Consider the following 17,875-nt stretch of genomic DNA (forward strand, 5'->3'; position numbering starts at 1 on the left):
GGGGGCAACTTTTACCATGTGTTTACTAAGTAGGAAGCAGATCTTGACATACATATTTCACATTAGTATGCTCATTCTATACTCCTTGATTGCTTTATAACTCAGCATATACGAACATCTCCTTTGCAGGAATCCTAGTAAGTCTCATCTGCGCCATGCGATTCCTAGTACAGAGAGAGGGCCTGGGCTGCTAGAAAGTCCTTCAATATTTAACTTCACTGCAGATCGATTAATTAATGGTGTCCGGAGTCCACAGACGAGGCAAGCAGGGCAAACTAGAACACGAATACAAAACCCTTCAGCTTATGCCAAGAGAGAGATTGGAACTGGGCGTGTGGAGCCAAGTAGTCTTGAGTCCTCTCCTGGTTTAGGGAGAGGAAGGTAAGTCACTCACATATTTTGTCAAGCAGATATGTACCTATCATGAACTACTAATATTTCACATTTTAATTTAGATGTTTTATAATCATATCCTAATACACTTTAGAAAAATCAAATAGAAGGCTGTAAACATCAAAGTCTTCTCTCAATTCCTTGGGGTAGTGGGTTTTAGAGCAGAGACTTCAGTGTTTTGTTTTGTCTTAAAAGCATATCATTTTCTTTCATAACACTGCAGCTGGCATGTAGGGGCTGTACAGTGTATAATCTCTGCTTGTCCTGCCTGCAGTCTCTCCTTGGCTGTTAGGCTTTTTAGGTCGCCGCCCTTGACAGAGGGAATCTCCAAGGTGTGTCCCACAGATTCCTAGCCTGCTCTCCTCACAGCTGGTAGTGAGGAGGGCTGAGCTTGTAGCTTACTGTAGAGTGCTTACCTAGCATAAACAAGGTCTTAGTTCAATGCCTAGTGTTCCACAAAAATAAAAGTAAAATAGGATTGGGCTGGCAATGAGATATAGTCAGCAGATGCAAGAGTTTGGTAGCCAGGCAAACCAGCATTTAAATTTCATTTTTACTAAACTTACTCAATAAACAAAAGCTGCTGTTGTGAAACAGTGCCTTTGGTCACATCATTTCCATCCTTGGGCAGATAGTTCCTAGAGTCTTGGTGCTTCTTGTTAGTTAGGGTTCTTTTCATACGCTGTGAATGTGAACTACTGTGCTTCCACTTCCTTCTCCCTGGGACCTCCAGTGCACTTCCTTTTTTCTTGCTTGCTGGCTTGTCTTCTGCCATTCCTCCAAAGAGGTGAGATTAGAAAAGACACAGGTGGAACTCAGAGTTTGCACCCTACCCAGCGTTGACTAGGCCAGCTGCTAATGCGGTAAAGCCTGTCAGGATTGCCCTCTGACAAGTGCTGGCCAGGAACCTCAGCCAATCTAGGTTTTCTCTTTTAATCTACTTTGGAAAGCTTAAATTGGGGGAGGGGAGGAGTCCAAAGTTTTCCATACGTAAATATATAGCATGATTAGTGACTAATTGGAACTCAAAATGTTGATTTCTCTTTCTTGGTACGTACAGAACAAAAGCACACCTTTGAGATACGGCAGGTTTGTGTCTAGGCCACCACATTAAAGCAGGTGTCACGGCAAAGTGAGCCACACAGTTTTTTGTTTTAGTGTGCTGAGTGACTTGGGGTGCTAATGGTTGGAATGGGTGTGCAATGCCCAAGAATAAGACACTCGTGCCTTTTTTCTTTGCTTTACAAAGTATACACTGCTGTTTATTTTACTCACAGAATTTGTATATTGGGAGCCAAACCTCTGACCCCCTGCTGTTGCCTAATCACCCAGTTATAGTCTCAGCCTCTTGTTGTCCATACACACCACTGACATGGGTCAGCAGTAGGTCTATCTCAAGAAACTATCTTTTCACTTACGTACGAAACAGCCCCTCGGCCATTGAAGGTCACAGTGAGAAAGCTGTTGAGGCTCACTGAAGCCCAAAATGTTGCTGTCTTGACCTCTTCCCGTTGATCACAGGCATTTTAACAGCACCTGAAGTGGTGGGTCCTTTCCAGAAGGGTCACTGTTGTCCATGAAATGTAGTTTCCTATTTTATTAGTGGGGTAAACAGGCTACTTGTATTACGTTTATCAACTTTGGGTCTTGCTTCTCGAGTCCCATGTGCCTTCACTTTGAGAACAGTGTCTCTCATTGACTGGAGCTCACCATTAGGCCAGGCTGGTTGACTCCAGTGTTCCCCTTTTCTGAATACCGCACTGCCAGTACTGTAAGCATGTCTACTTGGCATTTTTATTTTTGAGAGTATTTCTGTGATGTTTGGATGATGTTTGTGTCAAGGCCAGAGACAATGTCAGTCGTCTTCTTCCTGCCTTGTTTTTTGAAGCAGGGTCCTTTGAACCTAGAGTTGATAATTTGGCAGACTTTGCTGGCCTGTGAAGTTCCAGGATCTACACCTGTTCCCTGTGTGGACTGGAGTTAGAGATGCAGCCGCTGCACTTGGCTTTTATGTGCTCTAGAGATCCAAACTCAGGTCCTCATGCGTTCATTACAGGCAGTTTAAAAAGTGAACATCTCCTTAGTCCCAGTGCTGGCTTTTAAAAATGTGGGTCCTGAGGCTCAAACTCAAGTTTTCAGGCTTGGGCAATAAGCATTTTATGACTGACTATCTCCCTAGCTCCTATGAAATGTATTTCTTAAGCAGTAAGACGTAAAAGTTGAAATTATTTTTTGACCCATGACTACAGAATGCGTATTGTGTTAGTTTTTGTGAACATGGTCTTAATCTTGTTGTGGAGCTCGTGAATGGCCAGATGCATTAGTAGCAAATTATGGTAATCTGAAAGGAATCTTTTACTTTGAGTAACACATTTTCAATACTTTATTAAAATATTCAGTTACCATGTTGTAATAGTCACTAATTAGTCCCTGGTAGAGCATCAGCCAGTCCATTGATGCTTCAGTGCTAGGCATTGACTTCTCTGCGGTCCTAGATCTGCAGCTTCCTTGCCTCTCTCAACCCTCACAGCATTAAAAAGAGGGAACCTGCTATCCAATGGACCTGGTCTCAGAGAATATTGTGGCCAGTTTGATCTTCAGTGAGGGTCACTGGAACATCCTCTCTACCAGCAGGAAGCTCAGCTGGCTCTCTTGTCATTCATGTATTCACTGGCTGATGGTGTGGTGGGTTCAGCTTCTCTCTACTCTGACATGTCTTCTCCACTCAGCTTAATCATTTCTAGATTTTAAAGAGAAAGGCATATGACTCTTCTTTTCACTTGTAAGCCACTGTATAATTCACTTCAGTAATGTGGAAATGTTTGCTTGACTGGGGCTACCACTTTTAAAAGCTAGTAACCCTGAAGGACAACAGTAGAAAAAGAGGGAGAGTATCTCTTTGCTTTTAATGCAGTTGGAAGGTTTAATTTGAAGAATTTTGAAGCAACAGTTCCTGTTTCAGATGGTGCCAACAAGTTTGGGGCTGTGGAAGGTTCTGAGACAGGCTACAGGCACCATGGCTTAGTAGACCTTACACCAGCCATTTTTATACCAAATCAGTTATTGAAAACCGAGAACTCAAAGGGGGAGCATTGAATAACACAGAGATAGTGACATCAGGTATCAGCTATAAACCCAAGAGTCATGTTTATTTAGATTCTTAAAAGCTTAATCTTAAGAGTAGGGAGCCTGGGCCAGAGGCCTCCTGGGTTCAATGGGTGCAGTGTAAAGAGAGTGTAAGCTGAAGGGTGAGTTCATGTGTCCTTTTAACCCTTGTTAATAAAAGCTTAACAAAGCCTCCTGTAGAGGAAAGCAGAGTCACAGACTCCCAGCCAGTTTAAAAAGTGGAATAAAAGGTAGGACTGAGACATGACAGTGTCTTGTCAACCCGCCTCTCTCTGGTGACACAGTCACTGTCAGTCTCCCAGCAGTGTCTAGGCTTCCAGGAAACCACTGGAACAGGAACAGGTTTATGTTCTTACCAGGAAGACCATGCTTTGTCCTAATGGAGGCTCGTGTTGTCTTCTCAATCTGTGTAAGGACTTGCAGTAAGGACTTGGAGCACCTCACTTGTCTAACACAGGAGTGTGCGCATGTTGAACCATGAACGTGTTTAGCTTTCAGCCCTTGTTTCTGAACCATGGACTGGTGAAACCAGGATTGGTGTGTAGCTTCCTCTCTCTGAGCGCGTGGCCTGTGTCCAGAGAGCCTATTTAGAAACAGGAGGGGCGATCTAGTTCCTTCTTCAGCAGAGTTCACATTTCCTCTTCCAATGCTTGTCCTTGAGGGTCTGTTTCCCTTGAGCTTTTTCTGTTGCTGTAGAACCTTCAAGGCTTCAGTTATGTATCTGCTGCTTTTCTTTGTGCCAAGGTCAGTATAGTGAAAAGCCCCAAATGCCAGGTAGCGATCTTAACGTTTTGTCGTTTGAACCTGACTTAGATCAGAAAGCAGAAGTATCCCTTTGTGGGGTCCAAAATGTGAGTGCCCAGTATCCCAGGTGCACACTATATGGTGCTGAAACTGTGTCTCCGCTACAACAGACCATACACTGTGAGCAGCAGTCCTTGGGCTGTCTTCACTCTGCAGTCGAGGGAGGGGCACTGCTAGCATGTTCCAGGATGTCTTATCACTACATAGGACTATTGCAACCATAGGCTCCTAGTGGGCTGTCGAGGTGCTATGGGGACAGTCATGCATTCTGTGGGCTCCGCTGACAGGGAGACACTGTTGTCAGATGGTGTTGGTATTAATGGACAGACACCTGGAGTGGAGCCTGCCTGGTGTCTTAAGACAGTGCCTGCTCCATACCAGAACTTACCACCTCTCTCACCCATGTGCCCAGAGGCCTGGCCATTATGGGACTGAGGGACCTGTTCCAAAAGGTTGAAGGTTGCTGCTCACGCCTGCCTTTATGGCCTAATACCTCCTCTGTGCTCAGGGGTTTAACCCCTACTAGGCTAGCTCAGCAGAAGAAGAGTCAATTTTCTACCAGAGACAGCCTGGCTCCCCTCCAGATTCAAAAAGGATTGTATCCTAGAGCCTCCCTCAAACCTCTTCTTCTAATAGGAACACTTTAAGCGAAAGCATTTTCTTAAATTTTCTACAAATAAAGTGATTAATAATGTTCAAATTCATTTTAAGTTTATATAATGCATAGCTTTTGGGGAGTCTCTTCAGTTAAAATGATAGAAAGGATAAACAAAAATGAAATTGCATGTTGAGATTCATGTATGGCTTGTTAGACCACATAGACCCGTCCAGGATGTTATAAATACTGATTCTGTGCTCACTGTAGTTAGTGCTGCAGGGCACAGCCCCCGAGCCTTGCTGCCCTGGCTGCTGTTGATAAGGAAGGCAAGCCTGGGTTTAGGGACCTCTCAGGGTTTAGAGGTTCTTATGTAGCTTTTGCAGTAAGGGATAATCATAGTTTTTGACTCATGTTTTAAATTGCTCACCTATAATTTGATGTCAGATTTTGTGTGTGTGTGTGTGTGTGTGTGTGTGTGTGTGTGTGTATGTGTATCTTATTCCAGCTGAAGGGACATTTAAACATTTGAATCTTAAAAATTCTAAGTAGCCAGTAGATAAGTTTTAGAATAATTACTTTTTTTAATTATCTGTCTGTATATCTAACTTAATGATTTACTCTCAACATTTGAATTTTTGTTGTTAATACTTTTGTTTAAGACAATAAAACCATCTTGTTAAATGATCTAATGCAGGCTGACCATACGCTCGTCATCTCCCTGCCTCAGCCACCCCAATGTAGAGCTTGTGGGCATGTACTACGGTGCCTGGGTTTTCATTGTCCTTTTAAAGTTGACTTTTAGAATCAGTTTATTCATTAAAGATTAGAAATATTAAAGACTGACTGAATTGGTGCATACTGTTTTGAATATGTGAACAAACATTAGCTTGGCAAATTTTCTAAGAAACGGGAAAAATAATGATCTTTTTGCTTTCTACTCCTAGGAAAAATTCCTTTGGTTATCGGAAGAAAAGAGAAGAGAAGTTTACAGTGAGTACATAAAGTTGTGTGTGTGTGTGTGTGTGTGTGTGTGTGTGTGTGTCTGCCTGTGTGCACTCACGTGAACCCATACACTTAGATAACATAAGAGCCAGAAGGAGACTTCAGGTGTCTCATCAGCCTGCAGCTTATTGTCTCTTACAGCAATGAAGCCAATGAAGCTGCCGTTTCAGGTAGGCTGGATGCCAGTGAGCTCCTTTGATCATCCGGTCTCTACCCATCAATGCTGGGGTTCCAGACACATTGCTATGTTTATTTTTTTACTTGATTGCTAGGAATTTGAGCTCGGGTCCTTTTACAAAGCAAGCAACCTTGTTCACTGAACCATCTCTAGCTCCAAATGCTTATTTTTACAAGACATTTAAATCTAATCGTAAGCAAGCATGAGAGTTAATTCAATGGATTAAGGCTAAGATAGGAGGAGGAACATTGCACAAAACTTTAATGTGATGTCTTTAAGGTACTGGTATTTTTGACCTAAAGAAGGAAGGATTGTGACAGTAGAAGTGCTGCGAGCAGGAGCAGAAAAGGCCTCACTTTTATACACAGTACAGTCTCCACGTGACTGCAGTGTGGGTTACTATAGAGGGATTTTAAGCAGGACCTCCCGCCAATCCACTGGGAAACATCTAAGACTCAGAGGAGATGCTAAAACCTTGGCTAACAGGAGGCACCTTACCACACACCGAGTTTATAGCTTCAGAGTGTGAAGTGCAGAAGTCAGACTAGCGTAAGCTTGTCTCCCTTTGTGGCACTGTGAGCAGAGGCTTCGTTTGTACCTTGGGATGTGGGTTCTTTTCCTTTAGTTGAGAATGATCACCTTTTTCTCAACAGGAAGCACTCTGTCTTACCTGACTTCCTAGTGTTACCACTTTTACATTTGGGCGCCGTTACTAAATGTGGTCAGGGCTGTCACTTTAAAGAAGCTCTGTAAGGTCCCATTTGGTCACCAAGGAAGCTGCTGTGAGGCACAAACCAGGCAAATGCCAGCTGAAAGATTTCCAGCTTAGTCTCAGTTTGTCCCTTAGATACATTTCATTTTTAACCTGCTTACATTTGAATGTTTTAATATTACATGTGTGTGAAAGAGAGTGTGTGTGTATATATAAAGGTCAAAGAACAACTTGTGGGAGTGGGTTTTTTTCTTTCCACCATATGGGTCCCAGGGAGTTAAACTTTAGGTCATCAGGCCTGGCAGCAGGCATCTTGACCCACTGAATTCTCTCAGTGGCCCACTGCTTGCATTTGAACTCTGACATTCCTTTTTCCTGGACTCTACTCACAGTTTATCCTATTGGCCTAAATTTCAAGTTAGGTGAACCTAGAAATGACTAGTGCAACCTTTATAGACGTTCCACACAGATGAGAGCTGGAAGATCCTTTGCTGTGTTCTGTGCTCCCCTTGTCTCCACACTGTGTGACTTTCTGGGGTGTCCTTGTGTTGCAGAGCAGTCAGACTCAGTCTCCAACACCACCAAAGCCCCCATCACCGAGCTTCGAACTGGGTCTGTCCAACTTCCCCCCGTTACCTGGAGCTGCAGGCAATTTGAAGGCAGAAGACTTGTTTGAAAACAGGCTTTCCAGCTTGATCATAGGATCTCCTAAAGAAAGAGTAAGCTATGTGTCATAGCCGTAACGTGTGTCAACTTTTTCTGAGCACTGACTTTGTTCAGGGACCTGGCTCAGGTTCTTCACACACATTAAAAGGAGAAAATAATTGAGGGAGATGTGAGGTTTGGGTGATTTGTATTGGTCATGTGGTGCTGGAGCCAGGGTCAAGCCGTCCTTCTCATGCTGTCTGCTGAGGCTACTGTGGACCTGTGCTTTACAGGTGCTTAGATTAATTTTTGTTGTTGACGTTTAAAGCTCTTTAGTTTCACAAAACACAGAATGAGACACAAGAATTTAATTACAGCAGAAATAAGACAGCTTTTGGAAATCTACGTAGTGTAAGTAGCAAGAAGCTTAGAGTCACTTCGTTGTGGTCTGGTGATTTCAGGCAAACTCTAGGCTACCACAAGGTTGTTCACTGCGGTAGTCATCATTGCTAGTCTTGGCTGAGCTACTAAAGTTCAGAGAAATTCCTTTCCAGGGTTCCTGCAATACACTTAGTTAGCTACACAGGTTGGAAGTGGGATTTGTTCCCCTGCCAGCATCAGTATTTAAAGACTATGGGACATGCAGAGAAATGACTTTCTGCCTAGTTACTGAAGTGTGACTAAGTGCTGGGGGAGGGGTGGACTTGTAGATAGTCCTGGTCCAGGTCCAGGTCCTCCTTCTGCTACAGTTGTCAGCTGTGGCTGTACATCAGATCATACCTCTGCCTGGAGGTGCCAGGGCACCACGCCACAGTAGTTAGGGTGGATGACTTTGCTACATACAGTATCTTGAGACTAAGGTCAGGTAAAGAGTTTAGTCCTTTTCATGTTGCGAGGTGGTAATTGCTGCTCTTTTTAGCCATGGAAACTATCTTTTCCAAGATTCTTCTATATTATCTAGTAAGTGTTACATGTTAGAATTGGGCTGTCTTAGAAATTACAGATCTTAATGTCCACATTAGTAACTTCCAATTGCCCTATAAAACAGAGAATTATGCATTCCAACAGTTATGAAGTCTCGTTTTCAAGTTATGGTCTCCTTGAATGATCGGTAAAAGGATCCTGGCAGGCCTCCCCAGCTTCACAGGCAGTCGCTGCTTTGAATGTACTTGAGTTTCTGTGCAAAGCCTTTCTTAAGAAAGAATTACTGCTTTCTGAAAGGCTGTACTTGGTTCTGGCTGAGTTACACAGTCTACACTGCTGCCAGGGATGGTACATCTGCAAGAATGTACCAGGACTTGACATAGGATTGTGACTCTTTGTAAAGTGTGTCGTATGTATCTGTGTTTACATAGAGGCAGAATTGAACATATGTTGGATCTGAGCATGCTGTTACAAATAGGAAGTCATTGGCTGCCCTATGTTTCAGTAAGCTAGGTTCCTTTCATTTGAGCAGTCATAAGAACCTCTGGTCCTCAACCCAGCAGAATCTCAGTCTCTGCTTAACTCCCCACCCCTTCCCTAAACAGGGGTCTAAACTGTGCCATTCTCCCCACACTGCACTTCCAGCTATTTTACCTTTGAACTGATATACTTTGAAAAGAAAGGCAGTTAGTAAATTTTATCTTTTTATATTTAAACTTATAACCAATTATTTACTTGCCCTAAAATCACATACTGGGTTAATGGCATACCATGAGTAAACTTGTATGAATTATGGCTGTACTGAGAAAGTCGTTGATGGAATAATTTCTCATTCTCTTAGGTCTTAGCTTAGTGACCTTGCCTGTTGAGTTGGGTAGAGCAGGTTTGTACACCTGCTTCCATGGGTGGTGTGGTTCAGGTGAGAGCTCCTGTGGTGTGTATCTTCAGCCTGTCACCAGGCACTCAGGTTTATGGAGGTGTGGATATCTGTGTCAGTTTTTGTTTTGTACTGGTGACAAGAGTGAATCATAGTGTACTGTCTTGGTAATTTTGTCCCTGCTATGGGGAGCCCTGACATGTCAGATGAGTAAGGTATGTTTGGAAACTGTGCACTTAAGAAGACAAGCTTACGGATAATTACCATGCATTTGCTGAGAGCAAGAAGACTGAGTGCTGTCCAGCAGATAACAATCTCAAAATGTAGTTGTTATGTTTGTTGGGGACTTCTTCTATGTCTTTCTGCTGGGGCTTGGCAATTTGTTGGTAGGATACCACTGGTTCTGTTGGCTTAAAGGGTGAAGACACCATTCAGTATCAGTCAGTCAGGGATTGGGAAGGAGGCTCTCCAGATGGGTTAGAGATCACCATGGTCGTAAACTGCTACTTAATGATTTTTCAGAACCTCAGTGCAGATGCAAGCACAAATACTGTTCCCGTAGTGGTCCCCAGAGAGCCTTCTGTGCCAGCACCCTGTGCTGTGACAGCAGCGTTCGAACGTTCCCCTTCTCCAGTCCATTTACCTGAGTAAGTATCAGTATTCTACCAGCCTCTGCCGTGTACAAGTGGGGTGACCTGTTATGTTACATGTGATTGTTAAACCAGCTGGCATTTTCACAGGGATCCCAAGGTGGCAGAAAAGCAGAGGGACTCCCACAATGTGGACAGACTCCCTTCTACCCCTACTACAACCGCATGCAAATCAGTGCAGGTGAATGGAGCAGCAACAGTAAGTTCTTCGCCTGCCTTGCACACAGTCGGGCATTCTGTGTATGTCCTGCCTCAGCCTATCTTTAGTCATCCTAATTTGATTGATTTTCATTTGTGTGTGCCTTCATTTCTATGTACCACGTCACTGAGCCTTTCTGTTTCAGTGTGGGATCTCAGATAATAACAAGGCCCCAACTCTGTCCTGTGTGGAGTTCAATCATTTCTGCGTTTACTGTGTATGTCATAGGTATGAGAAATAGTTAAGCAGAATGACTGAAAAGAGCGACTTGGTGTCCTCTTGTCCTGTTTACATCCCAGTGTTTCTGCCACGTGTGGTGGCTCAGACCTCTAGTTCCAGTGCTTGGGAGACCAAGCAGGACAGTGACTGCAAGTTGGACGCCCCTGGTTTACATAGCAAGTTGCAGCCAGCTAGGGATACATAGTGAGTGAGGCAGTGAGTCCTCAGATCTAGTAGTCTCTGTCCTTGATGGTCTAGCAACTTCTCAGCTTGGTGTTGAGGTAAGTCTTTAAATTAAAATTGCATTAGGTTTGAAGGCACACACCTGTAATCCTAAGACTTGGGAGGCAGAAGCAGGAAGATGGAATTTCCACAAGCTCTGTGTAGGGCCAGACCAGCTAGGGCTATCCAGTAAGACTGCATCTCAGGAGGTGGAAGCCGGGGGATCAAGAGTTAAAGCCCATGTCACGTACTGTGACTAGCCTGCACTATTAAGATACTATTTCAATAAATGAATGAATAAGATTCACAGGACCACCCTGTCACACCATCACAGCTCATTCCCTGTGTAAGCAGAGCACTTGCAGATGTCCCGTCTTGGGTCAAGGGAAGCAGGGTTTGTGCCTATTTTCCCTCCTTTAGCCTCTTAGGCCACCATATTTCTCAAGAATGCCTAAAGGCTTCATGCTGGGGGCAGAGTTTGATCACCATTTCCTTGCTGGGCCTTTGTGTCTGTGCCATTTTAGACCCAGCTCTATGTGTCTTGGTAGGGAAAGTGCACTGCAAGGAAAGGGAGTGATTTGTTTCATTTTAACCAAAAGCATCTGTGATTTTTTAGTTTAAAAAAACCAAAGTCTTTATCCAAAAAACATGATTAGCTTAGAAAAATGAATGTATGTTTTCAAAGTATTTCTTTTTTTAAATATTTATTTATTTATTATGTATACAATATTCTGTTTGCATGTATGCCTGCAGGCCAGAAGAGGGCACCAGATCTCATTACAGATGGTTGTGAGCCACCATGTGGTTGCTGGGATTTGAACTCAGGAGCTTTGGAAGAGCAGGCAGTGCTCTTAACCACTGAGCCATCTCTCCAGCCCCAAAGTATTTCTTTTAACAGAAATTTAGCTTTATAGAACCTAAACAAACAAATAAAAAGCCTCTCCTCCAGGAACCAGCACTGTTATATTATTCCTCTTCAGTCACCTTCTCCCTTCCAGAGTAATTTCAGACTCTGCAGACTCCAGCCCCACACTGACACAGTCATCAAGTCCTAGAACTGGACTGATAGCTGTGTCTTAGCTAGGGTCTCTGTTGCTGTGAAGAAGACATCACGACCACAGCAACTCTGATAAAGGAAAACATTTAACTGGGTGGCTTACAGTTGAGTCTATTCTCACCATGGCAGTACATGGCAGTGTGCAGGCAGACTGGTGCTGGAAAAGGAGCTAAGAGTCCTGCATGTTGATCTGAAGGTAACAGGAAGTGAACTGATCTAGGCGAAGCTTGAGCATAGGAGACCTCAGAGCCTGTTCCCACAGTGACACACTTCCTCCAACAAGGCTAGACCTCCTAACAGTGCCACTCCCTATGAATTTATGGGGACCAGTTACATTCAAATTACCATAGTTTGCTTTATCATGGTGAGAATTCTTGATCCTCTACACTTGTTCACAGCACTAGTGACAAGAGCTTTGATGGTGGTCACTAGCTGCCATGGACATGGTAAAAGTAATGAATTTTGTGAACGTTTTAAAAGTGAAAATACCAATGAAGATGGAATTTTACTAAAAACTAAAATTTGATTTTATGTTGCTCATCTCTGAAGGAACTACCATCCCTGCTATTTTGTACCCATAATCCCACATTTGTGTTTCCAGGAATTGCGGAAGCCCAGTTATGCAGAGATTTGTCAGAGAACGAGTAAAGAGCCTCCTTCTTCCCCATTACAACCCCCAAAAGAACAAAAGCCAAACACTGTCACCTGTGGGAAGGAGGAGAAGAAGCTTGCTGAACCTGTGGAGAGATACAGAGAGCCCCCTGCCCTCAAGTCCACTCCTGGGGCTCCCAAAGATCAGAGGAGGCAGCCTGGGCGCCGACCTTCGCCTCCAGCTGCCGGGAAGCGTTTGAACAGGGAACAGAACACTCCCCCAAAGTCTCCTCAGTGAAAGCTGGATGCTGGGAGGGTCTGGAAGAGCTGGATTCACCACAAACGAAGCTCTCCCACTCAGTACGGAATGAGCCGCTGGTTAGGAGCTTGCAGTGTCTGTGAGGCCCATGGGATGCCTGCAAGTTATTTTCCTTCTGTGAGTTGGATTTCCCCTCTTAAAAAAAGAATCTATTTTTCAGGATTTAATTATATAATATAAACCTTATTTTAGGTTGGTGCTTAACTGGAGGTGACGCAGAAGTCTGTTTTTCAGGATAGAAAATGTATTTATCCTAACAAATGGATATTTTTTATTAAGCCTCCACGTGGCTCTGAATGCAAGCTATATATGAGTTTTTCTAAATTAAGGGAACTACGCTACTTCATTTTTTTTTTTTAAACAACTGGTCTGCAAGTGCAAATGGATAGGGTGTCCCCAATACATGGATGAGGGCTGATGGCGCAAGCAGGGGCAGCCTTGGCCTCACAGAGCAAGGGACTGGCAATGTCAGGGCACTGACATACTGGCACAGGAGCTGTGTTTTCATCTAAACCGTTAGTTAACAGGAAATTCTAGCTTTAAAAAGATACATATGTATATACAGTTCTTTTTGGCCTAGTGAGCAGAATGAACCTGCAAAGAGCACTCTAGAAAGACCTGAACCTTTGAGTTTTGATGTCCTGCGAGCAAGTAACCAGCTTCTCACTCCAGTTCCAAGTGGCTATTATGTAAAATAAATTCAAAGCACATTGTGAATAGCACCTAGATGAAACTAGAATCTCTGTTGCCCACTGACATCATACCATGAAGTTGTACCATGATGTTTTGGTCCCTGTGAGCAGGCTGCCTGGCTCCCAGCCTCGAGTGCCTGCTCTGTTCGTGTTCCCCCACACATTCTTGCTGGAGAGTCATGTCTTAACCAGCTCTGTGTGGATGTCTTCCTGTACCTCTGCATCGGCACATGAATTTAGAAGTATCTAGCCGTGAGAGAGTGGTGTTTGTGGTCTCCCCTCTGGCTAGTGGAGGACAGAATCCTTGCTCTTTTGACCTCCAAGATGAGGGTCTTGTTGATTCTTTCTAAGAAGTGCTGCGCTTGTGAAGAACAAGGGTGCAGTAAGTTAGCGAGTTTATAATAAAGTTACAGATAAATTATTTTGTTTTAAAATGCCTAAAATTTCTTTAAGTATTCTAAGCAGCAGACATTAAAATATTTCCTGCTAAGTGTAACCATACAGCTTATTCCACAAATGCTATTTAATAAGACTGAAGGTTGTTTTGTTTTGTTTTGCTTTTCTTTTTTTTTTTTTTAGGAAAAAAAATGATTTCCATCCAATATTTAAAGACTTGAATTTTATTTAAACTTGAAAATGACTTTGCCTTAACTTTTGTATAAGACAGCTTAGAGCTCACGGAGACCGGCCCCTGGGTTGGTGGGAGTTGCGTGCGGATCGCTCTCCTGGTGGTGGTTTTGCTGAGTACGCATACTGTTGTACAAGAACCCCAGTGGTTTTGTAACATACCTTACAGAGCTTCAACAAGTGATCTGTTTCCAGACTGTTGAAAACCCTGTAAGTGCAAATAGTCGCTACTGTGTTCAGTCTGTGCACTTGGAGTGTGCTCTGCTTGTACAGTGTAAATAACCAGAGCATATGAGAAAGGTACCCACAAAGAAGAACCTGATAAAAATTATTGATATATTATAAATGTTACTGTTGAGCTGGATGTAGATAAACTAAATGTTGTGGTTGAGTATTATTTTAATTTGTTAAGGTTTTTCTTTTCCCCTTATACTGGTGTGTTGAACTGATTTTGCCTCTTTGCTGCAAAAGGGAAATGGAAAGTCTTATTAAAAGCCTTTGGATGTTTTCATACTCTTAAAAAGTATGTAAGTGCATACTGATCATATCTGATGTTTAAAGGTTTTGAAGGAGAGTATGAAGAGCAGAGACTGGCAGGATCTTCCAATGAAAGTAAAAAACAGAAATGTACTAATTAAAATCATACTTTGCTAAGTGATTTATCCTGCCAGAGGCAAAGATGCCTGATGCATGTGACCATTTCCTTCAGAGCAACTGTCATTCAGTTACATAGGAGTATACGCAGTGCTGTTTCAAATGCCTGTGAAAGGAACATAGGATGGATTTCCTTGTAGATGTCAGATCACTGACAAGAAGAAGAAGAAGAAGAAACGACCAGCCTCTTGAACCCACACTAGCAGATACTGTCTATCTGGAAAGGCAAACCTGAGGCCCCGGGTCCTTCACATCCCAGCTTTACTGGAAGAGGGGCCAGATTACGATCAGCTTCCCTTATCCCCGAGGGTGCTCTCGCAGAGGATCCTTGATTTTTAATGAGAAGTCCTTTCCGCAAGGCTGAGCACTGCAACAGGAAGCCTGAGTGGCAGAGCCAGCTGTAGGTGCTTGCTTGTCTGCTGGCTGGAAGTGTAAGGCTCAGTGGCCACATGCAAGGGCAGGGGGGCATGTGCACGAGGTTGGGACACTATAATCACTGCTTAGCCAGTGACAGCCTGGCACCAGGAACTAAAGCCTTGCTCAGATGTGATTTTTTTTTTTTGATAGCACTCTTTTTCAGGAAGCAAAGGTGATATGCCAAATATCTGCGTAATGTCAGAGCAGAGGCTTCCTGATCGCTGAGGTTCTCCACTCAGAAAACAATGGAGTTACCACAATAGGAAACTGTCGGGTGCATGCAGACTCTCGCCATGTCACACACAGCAAGCGTGATACGTGGTTTTCATAATCTATTTTTTAAGTTTACTCATTCCTTTCAGTATCTCAAGGTGTAGAATCAGAGATACCAGTCACAATGACATTTTTAACTTGTAAAATTGTGTGATGATACTTAATTATCATATGGAAATATGGAATAGGAATCTGGCCCCATTTCACCAGACCTGGATTTCAAGTGAGCCCTCTCTCAGTAGTCAGTGTCATGGTGTCTCTGTGGATCTTCCTGTCATTGCTTCACTGGTTGCCACTGGTGGGTGGCAAAAATAAAAATAAAAATTAAAAAAAAAGGAAAAAAAGTCTTACATTGCTGTAATAGGGTTTCTGCAGTTGATATTGAAAAACTGGTTCAGTGTGTCACAGCAGGCCGACTGATGGTGCATACCTGTCGTCGTGTCCCCTTCAGTGAGCTGTAGTTGTGGGTTTGTGTGCTTTGTAGCCTGTTATACGGAAAGCAACAGACAATCGAAGATTCCAGGAGCGCTAACAGCTGCGAGTCCCAGAACGGGAGTGTAACGTGGAAGCTTGCCTGAGGGTTTCTGTTTCTGTTCTTCTTTTCATTAAGACTGGAATCAAGCTTACATGTAAACTATTGGTAATTTAAGTTTCCTTTTGTGTCATTCAGTGTAAAACTGTCTAATTTGAAAAATGTAGGTTATGAAAAATAAAAGATTTAGGCACTGTTCAGTTTTTCTTTTGATTCTTTTAAATTAAAATTTTCTTCACGAATACATCTTTTTTTAAAGATTTTTGTTTGTTTGTTTGCTTCACTATATATTCCCATCACTCTGCATAAGGATGCTAAACAGGGGCTCAGATCTAGTTGAGGTTTTAAAGTCTTCCAGCCCCTCACATAAGTTGGCCACCCAGAGCATAAGATTGAAGTATACAGCCTGTTGGTGCAAGGAGCAGAACCCAGGTCCTCTGGAAAAGCAACAAGTACTCCTAACTACTGAGTCATCTCTCTAGCCACTCCACTGTATTTTTCTTTGTTTCTTTTGAGACTGGCCTGAAACTAGCTGTGTAGACCAGGGTGGTCTGGAACTCAGAGTGCTGGGATTCAGCGTGCACCACCACACAACTTCCAGGGTTCTCAACAGTGAGTTATTTCCCCAGGTTTGTGATGCCCTTTATTCCCTCACATGACCACTTACATGCACCTTGGTCCACCTAAGCTCGCTCTTTCTGTTTCCATGACACCATTCCCTTTAATTGACCTGTTCCCAAGAGTTTCTGTTGTGCGGCTCACCCCATGTTCAGGTAGGTGTGTCCCCTGAAGGCAGTTTTCCATCCATGAGAAGCTCTGTCCTACTTTCTGTTCTCTGAATGCTGTGTGTAACATAGTAGGAAGGTACTCAGTACTTACCTTAGTATGTGCTGATTGTGTGTACAGCCCTGGCCTCAGAAATTTAGAAAGAGCTGGTGTGGCTTAGTTTGCTGTGCCTTGTAACGAAGTTTTCCCCTCCACAAAGCTCAGTAATTTGCGGGATTATCACAGCCCCGTGGACTGCCTGCTAGGCATAGCTGGGTGGTTCTGGTGACCTGCTGGCTCTGAACATACACAGAGAAGTTTGAAATTAACTAGCTCATCCTCGCTTTCTCCGTATCTTAAAGATCCTTTCCCAAATCGCTGGAGAAAACAGCTGATAGAAATAGCACCGAAAGGCTGAAAATGTCGTCTTTGTTCTAGATGGCCATGTGTCCGTAAACCAGGCTAAACGAGTAGACGGATACTGGGAGGTATCAAATATTTTCTACCCCTCTGCCATGCTAGAGGATTTAGTTTAGAAAATTATAACATTAGACAAACTTTTTTTTAAAAAAAAAAAAAAAAGTGGCACCATAGAGAGCTGACTGGACCCAAGCAGTTCCTGAGCCAGGTAAACTATGAGCCTACTGAAGAGTAAAGGCTATGGGCTTTTCCTGCTTCACCAGGGACTATAGAAAGGGAACTCAGAGAAGAAAGGGTCCCTACCAGGTCCACTGCTTATAGATTTAGTTTCCCAGTGCTTATAGATTCTGTGCTCTCAGGAAAGAATGTTTCATTTGGCCTAGGTTGTTCGGCCAAATAAGCTGAGCCCTGCCTTCATGGAACTGGAGGGGTCGTCAGGCCACAGGTGGTGTGGGAGACTTACCAGGGGATACTGGGGTGGTCCTGTTCAACTGAACCACAGGGTCATGGTGGTCAAAGAGTGTCCTGAGCTAGGAAGGCTGGCTGTGGCAGCCCCATAGCACTTAAGTGTGTCCTCAGCTTGGCCATAGGTAGAACATTTGCTAAAACCCGCTTTCTGGCTCCATTCCAGGACCACTGAAGAGGCCTGGTTGGACCAGTTTGGATGATGGGCTGCAGGATGAAGGACTATGTAAGAAGATACATGTGTTTTGAAGCGCTCAGTGTCTTACGCTGTGACTTGGTATTTGGTATTGGCCCATTTGTAATTCTTCAGACACGGAAGCATTGGGTTTACATCTTATTCTGAGGATTGAGCTGTGAAGTCTCGAGAAAACCAGCAGACAGCAGAGAGAACCTGACAGAAGTAGAGGGTGGGGAAAGCAAGCTCAGCGTGGCCTCCTTCCAAACAGAATTTGGGCTGTTGAGGCCTACACTGGTGGGAAGACCCAGCTCCCTAGAAGTCACTACCCCACGGTGT

The 17,875-nt window shown here is 43.6% G+C and overlaps 1 protein-coding gene across 2 annotated transcripts in view; it reads left to right on the plus strand.

Annotated features, from left to right (window-relative positions):
- The window catches only part of Larp4b (La ribonucleoprotein 4B), a 75,235-nt gene extending 59,324 nt beyond the window's left edge, over positions 1-15,911 (plus strand). The window contains exons 13-18 of one of the 2 annotated variants that reach the window (XM_038335158.1): positions 130-381; positions 5,866-5,911; positions 7,368-7,532; positions 9,782-9,906; positions 10,000-10,108; positions 12,208-15,911. In XM_038335158.1, the coding sequence (XP_038191086.1) occupies positions 130-381; positions 5,866-5,911; positions 7,368-7,532; positions 9,782-9,906; positions 10,000-10,108; positions 12,208-12,495 (985 nt within the window). In that variant the 3' untranslated portion in view covers positions 12,496-15,911. The remainder of the gene's footprint in view (positions 1-129; positions 382-5,865; positions 5,912-7,367; positions 7,533-9,781; positions 9,907-9,999; positions 10,109-12,207) is intronic. The other variant, XM_038335159.1, reaches the window with a different exon arrangement.
- The last annotated feature ends 1,964 nt before the right edge of the window (positions 15,912-17,875 follow it).

Source organism: Arvicola amphibius, chromosome 6, assembly GCF_903992535.2.
Source record: "Arvicola amphibius chromosome 6, mArvAmp1.2, whole genome shotgun sequence".
In the NCBI taxonomy this organism is placed as follows: Eukaryota; Metazoa; Chordata; class Mammalia; order Rodentia; family Cricetidae; genus Arvicola; species Arvicola amphibius.